The sequence below is a fragment of the Haliaeetus albicilla genome, chromosome W (genome assembly GCF_947461875.1).
Source record: "Haliaeetus albicilla chromosome W, bHalAlb1.1, whole genome shotgun sequence".
In the NCBI taxonomy this organism is placed as follows: domain Eukaryota; kingdom Metazoa; phylum Chordata; class Aves; order Accipitriformes; family Accipitridae; genus Haliaeetus; species Haliaeetus albicilla.
Genome location: NC_091515.1, coordinates 44,630,830 through 44,643,162, shown reverse-complemented (window position 1 = coordinate 44,643,162; position 12,333 = coordinate 44,630,830). Strand labels below are relative to the sequence as shown.

Here is a 12,333-nt window from a genome sequence, read left to right as displayed (position 1 = left end):
TATATAAATATATTAATATGTTTATAAAATATATATACATCTATAAATATATGTACAAATATTACTTGATTGACAGTCCCCTTTGAATTCTTGAAGTAGTGCCTAAAATTAAACTATGGAATGGTAAGTAAAAACTATATAGGTAACATTAATGTATCTGCTTGGGCAGCAAATTACTGCCTGCCAGAGTTCTTCTAGAAACTATTTTTGGTCAAGATTTTCATTAGTGATCTGGATATTGGCAGAGGAAATACACCTGTTAAGCATACATACAACAAGAAACAGGGACTGCAAGCATGTTGAAGGGCAGGAACAGAATTCAAAATGAACTTGACAAACTGGAAAATGAGGTCTGGAAAAATAGGACAAAATTCAGCACAGACATATGCTACACCTAATCAAGAATAATCTACTGGACAAATTCAGGCTGGAGAACAACTGTCTACAAATTTGGCAGAATCAGTCTGTGAGCTATAGCAGATCACAAGCTGAACATAAGTCAACAATGTCATACAGCCACAGGAAAGACAAGCACCATAATAGGATATGTAAATAGGAGTGCTGTCCTCAGGACACCTAAAGGAATTCTTATTCTCTACTCAGCAGTAAAGCTCTAGCAGGAATATTTCATCTATTTTTCAAGAAGATGAGGATCAGTTAGAAAGACTGGAGTTAAACAGCAAAACTGACCAGTGAAAACATGACCTATGTGAAACAAGTGAAAGAACTAGGCTTGGATGAAAAAAGAAAAAAGTGGGTGGAAGGAAGAATGGAACACTACAACTTTTCCACTGTTGCTGTTCTTTATGTTCATAGAGAAAGAAGTGCAGGCTTTAAACTGCAGGAAGACAGATGCAGCTTAGACTTCAAGGGGGCAATGAGGATAATGAACCACTAGATTGACCATGCCCTGGCACTGTGGAGTCTCCTTACTGAAGACCTTCAAAAATAGGTTTAATACCTGCCAGGAAAGATGTGGGCATAGCTGATCTTGCCTTTGCTGAAGACAACCTTACTTTAGGCTCTTTATCTTAGCTTAAGCTCCCTTTTCTCTCAGCTGAAATGCTTTTTTCTAGTCTTCCAATTTCAACCACTTAGTTTGCAAGATTTCCTTTTGCCTCCCATCAGGAATAGATTTGGAAAATGGAAAACAGCCATTCTTCTCATTCTTTCTGATCAATTGATCTTGCTACACAACATCTTCTCTGTGCCATCATTGGGACCTCGAGTTTGAAATTAACTAATATTTATTATCTCTTTGTGTGTGATTTGCTGGCTTTAAATTTGTAAACTCCCAATAAGTTATCTTTTGTTTACTATTTATCTTAAAAACCAAATCCATATAGCTAACAGTGGCTCCCAGGCAGCTCCTCAAGCTTAGCCTGCTTAGGTGTTTTTTTGTAAACAGCATGTACTCCTTGTAGGCAGGAAAAAGCAGGGAAAGGGCAGTCTGGCAGTCTGTCACCTCCTGAGGGTGACAGAAGGTGGGGAGTAAGCCTCTAGACCTTGGAAGAGATCAGAAAAGAAAGATTACTGGAAGAATACAATTAGGAGAGGAAAGACAGGATTTAGAAAAGTATTGACCCTGTCTAGAATTAAGGAAGAAAAAGGAACAGAGGGTTCTAAAGTTTACTCCTATATTAATTAATGTAGCATTTCTCTTCCTTGTTGGAGCCACAGAAAAGATATCTTCACCTCTCCCATTCTTCTGTCCCCTTGGGGATATCAGCTGTTTGTTTATCTCATTCTCTCTTATAGCCTCAAGGAAAGTCTCCTGCCTGAATGAGAAATCCCTTGCTCCTGATAGCCCAGACTGATGAAGCACTCAGAAGAGCACAAACCTAGAAAGCTTTCCTTATTTTGAAGCCCACATATTTGAAATGAAAAGAAACTCATGTGTCTACCCCCACTTACTGGTGTTTCTCTTCTTTTGTCTCTATAAATAAAGAAGTAGGGAGAAAAAGTTTAAGTCATCAGCTCAAGAGCACAAAAGGCTTCAGCATCAAAGTCAGGAGAAGCATTCCCAGCTTCTCAGATGTTTCACAAGTCATCCCTCTATAAGCTGGTGCTCCTTTCTCCAGTCTATTAAGAATATTTTAGCACCAAACCACAAATTTATATCCAGTGAGAAGCTGTGTTTACAAGAAACAAAGAAAAACCATAGGAACCAAGATGACATATCAGTATACTATAATTTTCATGGCTATATCAAAAGAAAGCTTCCTTCTTTCACTGAAAGGCAACGAATCTCCACTCTATTAGCACAGTCATATTTCCACCAATTGTACAAAATGCAACACATACTATATGTTTTAATATGTTTAATCCTCAGCAGCTGCCATCTAGACAGCCAAACTTTCCCAAAAGTCAATGACAGACACTTTGCTCTAAGAGAAAGGTCTGCTCTGTGTAGCCACTGTGAGACAGAAGGGTAAAATATTTAATCAGGGAACTGCTGGGGACAGAATATGTTCCACATTGCTCCATCCAGTGTGCAACTTAGAGCCATTCTTTGGCTGCTTTGCCTTATACTACCTTATCACAACCCCAGAGGGATTGCTATTACCTGGCTTTCTTAAAAGACCCATTCACGAAGAGCAGAGAGGAACTTTTCACGAGACAAAGATTTGTTCACTAGAGAAACTACTAATTGCAGTTCAAGGGTGTATTGGGAGCCTTGCAGAAGACATTGTATTCAAGGAGTTAGTGATCTTGAAAAAGCTATGTCTGCTATATTGGGCCTTGTACTTAGGGCTTGAGAAGCCCCTATGTTAGCATGAGTAGCCATTGTAAGGGAATCTGCTGGAATATCCCTCTGCTGCACACTGGTGGATGTTGTGACAGAGATAATATTCCAACCTGTCAGGAAGCTTCCTATTAGCAGAACAGTTTATTAATATAATCTGTAACTTATAATATCTTTGGGAAAGGTAAACTGTATGTGAATCAAGGGGTGGAATGTATTGATCTTGACTGAGAAACCATTGCACATTTAGGAGTTAGTGATTCACATAACAATTAACCTGAGTAGGCCTAGGCCTGTGTTGTGCTGCACAAATTCCTTGGTCGCAAGATAAACTCAGCCAGCTCATTGTAACAGAGGAGCCTGCAGGCAGTTCCCACTTGGTATTGGCAATTATGCCACCTGTGTGTCTTTATCTAAAAGAGCAGCAAGAAGTTCTCATGTGAACATCCTTTATGAATAGAGTTGTTTTCTTGTAAGGAAATGATATATGTAAGGAAATTATATAATAGCTCGACTGGCCACAAGGGAGGAACCTCTCTCCATGAACAGGATCTGCGGAGCCATGTGTAAATCCATCCGGGATCTGTCCGATGCTACACGAACACAGGATTCCCAGCATGTGAAGGGAAGTTAAGATTTACTTGCTATCCATATTCCTCTTCTTATTCTGTCTTATTAAAACAGATATTTTATGTAGGCATTTGTTGTTGGGCCTTTCTTATTGAGATCCAGAAAGAACCCTGCACCATCTCTCTCTCTCTTTCTCACCTCACACACACCCCCCCCCCATGCTCATTGCAGAACGAAGGGTAGTGATATAGAGAACGAACTGCTAATTGCTTAATGATTGTCTCTCTGTAACTTTACATACCAAAGACTAGTGCTCGTCAAGGATTAAGCCTGTCAGAGACTGGTACTTGGGAGTGATGAGCAAGAAGGAACCATGAACAATCACAAAACTTAATTAAATGTTTGATAAATTTACGATCTTGTCGAGAAGGCTCAAGTAGAGGCCTTGCTTGAATAGATAGGGCCAGAAAAGATAAGAACTCCTGCCTTTGTTCTCGTCCTTGTAGATAATTTAGCCTAAACTAACCATATGGTTTTTACACCACTACTGAGAACTTAGATAATAAGAACACTAACGAGCAGTGATGTATTAAAACATGTAAAAGACCATACTGCGCAGAATCACCTGAGAAGGGTCAAATAGCGGACAAGTGAGGAAGACTATGGAAGACCACCGGAGGACTCCTGAAGACCACCAGAGACCTTCAATGCGCCTGCGTAAAGGACATTTGCATATGCTAATAGTTTCCTGGAAAACTAATGAATATGTATAACATTTCTTGGAAATCTAGTGAATATGTATATAGAACATGTATTTAACCTGCACAATTAGACCTGACGGTGTGCACGATAGGTGGAGCGATCCCCCGTGCATCCAGCGCTGCCAATAAAGAATACCTACTTAATAGTTAATCAAACTATTGAGTCAATTTCTTTGAATCAGTAGGCCAGACATGTCTGAAATAGATGAGGAAAGAAAAAGATCACATCTATGCATTTAAGCTATGACTTTACATGTTTACGCTATTCAAAAGCCCAATCGAAGACAGGAGGTCTTGGGACTCATTACAGAATCACAGAATGGTTGAGGTTGGAAGGCACCTCTGGAAGTCATCTGGTCCAACCCCCCTGCTCAAGCAAGGCCACCTAGAGCAGGTTGCTTAGGACCATGTCCAGACAGCTTTTGAATATCTTCAAGGAGGGGGACTCCACAACCTCTCTGGGCAACCTGTTTCAGTGCTCAGTCACCCTCACAGTAAAAAAGCGTTTCCTTATGTTCACATGGAACCTCCTGTGCTTCAGCTTGTGCCCATTGCCTCTTCTCCTGTCACTGGGCACCACTGAAAAGAGCCTGGCTCTGTCCTCTTTGCACCCTCCCTTCAGGTATTGATATAGATTGATAAGATCCCCCCTGAGCCTTCTCTTCTCCAGGCTGAACAGTCCAACAGTCCCAGCTCTCTCAGCCTTTCCTCATAGGAGAGATACTCCAGTCCCTTCATCATCTTCGTGGCCCTTTGCTGGACTCTCTCCAGTATGCCCATGTCTCTCTTGTACTGGGGAGCCCAGAACTGGACACAGGACTCCAGGTGTGGCCTCAACAGTGCTGAGGAGAGGGGAAGGTTCACCCCCCTCGACCTGCTGGCAATATTTTGCCTAATGCAGCCCAGGATACCATTGGCCCTCTTTGCCACAAGGGCACATTGCAGGCTCATGTTCAACCTGGTGCCCACCAGGACCCCCAGGTCCTTTTCTGCCAAGTTGCTTTCCAGCTGGGTGGCCCCCAGCATATATTGGTGCCTGGGGTTGTTCCTCCCCAGGGGCAGGACTTGGCACTTCCCCTTCTTGAACTGCATGAGGTGCCTGTCAGCCCATTTCTCCTGCCTGTCCAGGTCCCTCTGAATAGCAGCATGATCCTCTGGCATATCAGCCACTCCTCCCAGTTCTGTGTCATCAGCAAACTTGCTGAGGGCACACTCTGCCGCATCATCCAGATCATTAATGAAGATGTTGAACAGGATTGGACCCAGTATTGACCCCTGGGGTACACCGCTAGTTACTGGTCTCCAACTAGACATTGCACCACTGATCACCACCCTCTGGGCCTGGCCATTCAGCCAGTTTCCAACCCACCTCACTGTCTCCTTATCCATACAGCTTGTCTATGAGGATCTTATGGGAGACAGTGTCAAAGGCCTTACTGAAGTCCAGCTAGACAATATCCACTGCTGTCCCCTTGTCTACCAGGCCAGTCATTTCATCATAGAAGTTTATCAAGTTGATTGAGCATGACTTCCCCTTGGTGAAGCCGCAAACAGCCCAAAAGACAAATTACCTGGAGAGAGATGTTAGACAGAACTAGACCCAGTATTGACCCCTGGGGTACACCACTAGTTACTGGTCTCCAAATTCTTTTGTAGCTTATACTGACTGATGCTTCACTGTGTTTGCTCCATTAGCTTTAATGCAGCTGTGGTTATGTTACATTATCACTAACTAAGTACTCAAGCTTCAAGTCATGGGAAAAGCCTTTAATAGGCCTTAAATGAAGGCCTATTGATTTGAGTGTCAGCTCAAGCAGGCCCTACTGTTCAAGTCAGAAGTTCCAAACTCGTGGCACTAACTAGAGCAATCAAATTCACAGACTTTCAGAAGGATATCCCACCTACTTGCTTCAGTTGATAAGGTGATCTACTGCCTCAATTTTTGTGATACCTAACTTTCATTCAGTTCTATGGGGAAAAGAGTCTTTGAACAGAAATTGAATAACAGTTGATATAATGATAGGTCTAAGTTGCTGCTCTTTGCTTTTCCAAGCCATACATGCAGAAAATGAATGATAGTCTCACTAGATTCACTGTAAGAATTCAAATATCTGTGAAGGACAACCAAACTTCTATGTCTACTATCAATTTCACATTGGCAATGGTAAGGAAAAAACAGGATAAATGAGCAGTACATTGGGGCAATTCATAGGAAACAAGAACCAGAATATGGAGCCTGAAGTACAGAGTAACAGAATTATTTTTCTTTTGTGCCATATCTCCAAAAAGTTCATGGAAAACTCCTTTTTTCAATAAGCAGAGAAGCTGAAGCTTCACATTTCTGGGAAGTTGTAACAAGGGATAGAGACCACAAGGAGAATTTAAGAGCAACAGGAGCTTACCAGAAGCTGTGAGTTGCAGAACTCAGTTACTCAGCAGCAGGTGATCTCTAGGCCTCCTTTAACATACCTTTCATCCATCTATTTCTGACTGACTGGTCCAATCATTCAGCCAGGTTTTGTAGCTTTCCTGGCATCATCATGGCAATGAAAATGGACTTACAGATATTTCAAGGCTCAGCTGAATATTATTTTACTGGAAATCACATGAGCACCAAAAGGGAGGGCTAAATTCTGTCTATTACCAGGAATGCACCAAATAACAAAAACTGAGAGAAGGGATCATGGCTGATGTTTACAATTCACAGCTGCTGTATCTACCATCTTGTCTCCACTGACCAACTTAATGTATATTTCAATGTCATTTCTCCACAAACACAACCCAAATATTGCCTACTCTTAACTGCCTTACTCCTACACTATCCTAACATCTCTCTCTCTCATGGCTTCTTGTATCTCCACTCATTCAAAACTGACAAGCTAGCTGGTAAGAATAACACCTACAACCCTCCCCTCTTTTCCACTGTTCCCTTCAGTTCTAATCATGCAATTAAGTATGTTGTCAGAATCCTCCAGATTTGCAACTTTGCAATTGTGCCTACCTGACTTCCATTTTTTACACACAATTTCATTAACTTTTATCTAGAATATTTTAATTCCTTTATTTTTCTGGGTCATTTGTACTGAGTCATTTCTTTGGGTCAGCTGTAGTGGGACCTTGATTTTGATTTTTGCACTTTCCTCTTAAATATGACCTCTCAAATTTAATGTAATTTAATCAGAAATATTATGCTTAATGCACTACACTTTTTGTCATCTATTTCAGATTATTTAGGTATGTGTACTTTTATGCAATTGCCATCTTCAAGCAAAAGCAAACAGCTTAGCTCTTACTGACATATTCAGCTTTAATCACAATGTTTCAGCTTAACTAGAAGAGATGTTATCTGCAAAACCAAAGTTTAACTACCTGACCGTAGCTGCTACAATATGCAGACATTAAGCATGGGAAGTCCTGCCTCTAACAGAATTCCGCTTACTGGTTATCTCTCCTTTAGTGCTTTGATACTGTATTCAGATAAAAAAAAGTCTTTCAACATCTTGCACTCAAGTACAGATTTTTAAATTATTTTCAGTTTTCTCTCAATAATAAACAGACAATTCTTGTCCCTTCTTATAGATTCTTTTGCACTTCCTGTTTTGGTTATGAGTCAAATAATGCCCTGCTTTTCCAAATCTGTGCAAAAAGCCTGTTGCAGCCAAATCCTACTCATCAGTCCTGACTCTTCCTAGCTTCCTTTCTCTAAAATGCAACTGCCTTATTCCTCTTCACCCATCTCTAACAAGTGATATACTCTACATACGTTTGATAAGCTTCACAAAAAAGTATACACATTTTTTGTACATTTTAAGAAATACAGTTATAATTATTTTATGCAGGCTTTGAACCATAATTTATATGTTAAACCATGTATGGTCAGATCATAGACATTCTGATTATCTTATGCACTCTGAATTCTTAAATTCTAAGTCCTATCTAGTGACCAGGTCAGTCTGATAAAATTGTATTGTAGGGTAGGAGTAAAAGAAGAACAGATTCACTGCAAACATCAGAATTCCCACCATACTAATGAACATGCTGAGAAAGAAATACCATCTGGAGATGATTTTGCTAGGAATGATCAGAAACTAAAACTGGCCATCCTAAAAAGATACCCATGAAAGGAAATTCTAAGTAAGACTGTGCAAATGTATAAAACTTCTTAAGACAAATAATAACTGTACAACTGTAGAGCTCTGAGCTCTACATTGGCAGGACAGAATGAAATCTAGCACTCCAAATCAAAATTATGTACAGGAAGCTCTGTGGAATTTCTTTGCGTATGCTCACTGCCTGCTTCTTGTGCTTTAAGGTTCGTAACAGCCAGAAGACTAGAATTCACCCATCAGTCTAGTTCATATTATTACTACAGTTTTCCTTCTCATGCATGCATCATTTAACATTCTTATATTTCTGTTCTACTTGCATTCTCCCTATCTGCATAACTAAACAACAGTATTGACTCCCTTCACATATGCCTTCTTTTCATCTGTATACCTAGTAATGTATTTTTCAGTCATTCATTATTCATAGTCTCTGTTTTCTCTCATTCCTATCTGTACACCTGATCAGTAATGTATCCATTATTAATATGTCATAGGTGGGTACATGGCACTTCACTGACACATAAGAAGACAGTAGTGGCTTACTACATTCTTTTCTTAATCCAACAGGAGATTTGGATGTGCTAGATATAAAAAAGCAGGTCCTGAATTAGCCAGCTGGCCTGGCAAAAGACAAAAGGGGAAGAAGTGAATCCTCCAACCAGCTAACTCTTGCTTATTTCAGCATTGTAAAGGCCCAGATAGGAATATACAAAAAAAACCTTGAGCAAAAGACATGTATAAGAAAAAAATAAAACACATCAATGCAGAAAACTTTACTCTTGGATTCCTTCATCTTATAAAAATGACAATTTCCAGATGTGGATTCAATTTTGACACAAAAACTTCCTCCTGAATTTTTGTGCCTCCAAATGGGAATAGCCTTGCCTACCTGCACAAGTGCTCCAAGAGGGAAGCTGGTACTCAGTCTTTATACACCATGTTTTGTACTGCCTCAATGTTATTTTCCATCTTTTCTTATGCAAATTATTTATATTAAATAAACTGTACAACTGTTAAAATTCAGGTGTGCAATAATTGGGAACAGTTGAGATACATGCTTCAAACTTTTGAGTCCATGACAGTATGTGGGAACTCATTTTACCACACAAATAACAATCAGGTAAGTGTCACTTGGATGATCTGTGCTTGGATATTTGCACACAAGCATGCAACAGACTTGTTTATTTTTTAGGCATTCAGCTTTATAAGCCCCGCATATGTGGCTCACATTTTGAGGCCAACTGTCAGGAAAGCCTAGGATACTGTGGCAGAAAATGTGTCAGAAAAAAGAGATCTTATGTTTTTAACAGCAACTGTGCCTAGGCTATAGCAGCAGAGAATTTTTCAGTGTGATTGGATCCAGTGAGAACCAGGTGTTTCCTCACTTGTAGTTCCTGGATCTGTCTGGATCCAAGAATTTTATCACGGACTGTTTTCTGGATATAGCTAGTTCCAGGTGTTTTCTAGCTAAACATCTGTGGACTCTTCAGAGTTACATGTATACCTAACTCTGACCAGTTAGGTGTCACCTAACTGATCAGGCAAAGATCAAGGAAGTTCTGTATAATTCTACTTTAAGAGTGCTGGCATCCAAGAGCTGACTTCTTTTCCCTCATTTCACAACAAACCCAGCAGAAAGCAGTGGCTATTGGACTGTGGAACAGAAACATGGGGGCCATGACAGAGCATGGGCCCTGCCAGGGAGGCCGGCCAGGTCTGACCTTCAGGGTAGACCCACAAAGGTTCCTTCTACACCGCAGTGCCCCGGCCCCCTTCTTCATGTTCCCCCTTTCCAGTAGGACCCCTGCTTCCGTGTGCCCCCAGGCTCGCCGCGAGTTGTAGCGGCCAGCGCACGCCCGGAAGCAGCCCCAGGGCCACCCTTATCACCTTTCCCTTCCGCACGCCCTGCCAAAAGGGGGGAACGAGATACCACCCGTGCCGGGCGGGCAGACGGCCGCAGCTACCACGTCCTGGCTCCCGGGGACACCACACGCTCAATAAAAGGCGAACCTCCTCTTTTATTTTGATTGAGGGGGGCGGGGGGTGGTGCCGCGGAACCAGCGCGAGGAGGCAAGCAGAGCCCCGGCAGGGCCTCCCGGCCACCACCCCCACCCCTCGGTCTGCGAACGGCTCCGCAACTCGCGCCCCGCTCCGCACCTGGCCGCAGAGGGGGCACTGCGACTGCACAAGCTGACTCGATCCGGTGCAGCTCCTTTATACCTGCCCCCACGCATCACTTCTTCCAGTCGCCCGGCCCCGCGGCGGGAGGCCGGGGCGGCAGAGGGCTTTCCGGGCCTCCCCGCGGTGGCGGGGCCTGCGACGTGGTAAGGGCGACGCCGGGGCCAGGGAGCCCGCCCTGCAGCTGCCCGTCCCCTGCCCCGGCGGCGCGGGGTGGCAGCGGGAGCCGCGAGGCGAGTAGCAGACCCCACCGGCTGGCTGCGCCGACGCTGCCTACTCGGAAGTAGTTGGAAGGAGGGTTACCTGTCCTATATTGACGTATCCGTATTTGCTAGCTATCCTGTTGGCCTCCGGTAGTCCCCCAGTTATCCGCACAGCCCAGTGGTTGGTGTACAGGCGCGTCCTGCAGGCGGGCAGCAGAAACCCCAGCACCAGAGTGAGCCGGCAGAGAAGGTCCCCGCCGCCTCTGCCTCCCCAGCAGCAGCGGCGGTTCCAGTCCATCTTCTCTGCGCAGAACCCCCACAAAACTTCCTTCTTCCGAGGCTGACCTCCAGGCGAACCCGACGGCAAAGTCCTCCGAAGTTATCCCGAGGAGGAAACTAGGAAGAGCTTGGAATAGTGCATTGAACTGTTTGGGGGTTAAATTATGAGGGGCTGGGAATAATGATTATGATCAGCAATTATGATTATTGATCTCTCCTCCTCCCTCTGCTCTTCGGGGATTAAGTAAATTGCTCAACTTGCTTGGAAAGCTTTTATCACGGGTTCTGAGCTCCAGTCTTCCCCCTCTGTCCCCAGCTACATGGAAAGTCTTCTCTGGGGAGGAGGGTTCCTTCTCTCCCCTCTCTGCTCTTCCCTCCTCTCTCAGATTTCCCCCTTCTAGTGATCTTCTGTCTCCTTTCCTGCTTCTCGCTTTTCCTCTCCTTCCCTCTCCCCCTCTTGTCTGGAGTCCCGGAGCAGCACTGCAGCAGCAGCAGGCAGTGTGAGTGTTGGCAGCTGAGCGCCTCAGTTCAGTCAGGCTCGGTTACCTCCCTCCCTCCTCCCTCTCTCCTCCTCCCGCCTTCCCTCCTTCCACCGCCCGGCAGCGCCGAGGGCCAGGGGAAATGGCAGTCGTGCCGGCCCTGTGCCCTGCCGCCCCCTTTCGCTCTCTTCCGTGCAACGAGCGCTCGGAGCTACCGCCAGCCCCAGACACCTGAGTCCCTGCGCCCAAGGGCTCCCCTCTTCCATCGGGCCGGGAATCTGCCGCTCTTGCTGCTGAGACTGTGGGAGCCGTGCGTGAGGTGCGAGGCCTGCAGCAAGGCCCCATGTATGGCACCGTCTGCAGCACCTCCTTTGTGCCCCCTCAGGGTCCTGGAGCCAAGGAGGTGCTTAGGGATGTGCCTGTGCAACCCCTGCACGGTGAGGCCCACCTCGATGATGTTTGGGTGCTACAAGAATGAATCCAAATGTTACCTGATGAAAAAGTAACTCCCAAAACACACAAAGTATGTTTAGAGAGGAGACATTGCTTTATTCTGCACAGGGTGCAAGGTGGAAGATTTCCACAAATCAAGCACACCTACTGAGCTTTTCAGATCATACTTAGACACTACAGTTAAAACACCACGCCTATCTAATATATATGTGCCGCCTAACTATTGCATATTCGTTATGTTGAGCAAGCATGACATGTTGTTCTCTTGAGCAATCATCCCAGAGTCTTCTATGCCTGCGTGGGGGTCTCTGGTGGTCTTTGGCAGTCGTTTGGGGAAGAATACCCCTACTCCTTTTGTCCTTTTATGGTCATGCATCATCTGAGGACACCAGGGACTTTGTTTCTCTTGCCAACCCCTCGAAGGAGGATGTATGTCCTTGATTAGCAAGTCTGTAACTCTGAAATGTCTGTTATCTGATGCCTTGACTATTATCCAAACACTCCTTAAGCATCCTCTATTGTAAACAGAATCTTAAACTAGATAAGCTTTACCTTGAG

General features: G+C 44.0%; 1 protein-coding gene across 1 annotated transcript in view; it reads right to left on the bottom strand.

Moving 5' to 3' along the window:
• LOC138683546 (proprotein convertase subtilisin/kexin type 5-like) overlaps positions 1-11,392 on the bottom strand; it is a 244,874-nt gene extending 233,482 nt beyond the window's left edge. Inside the window, exon 1 of the mRNA XM_069775528.1 lies at positions 10,665-11,392. Coding sequence (XP_069631629.1) covers positions 10,665-10,862 — 198 coding nt within the window. The 5' untranslated portion in view covers positions 10,863-11,392. The remainder of the gene's footprint in view (positions 1-10,664) is intronic.
• Between the last annotated feature and the right edge of the window lie 941 nt (positions 11,393-12,333).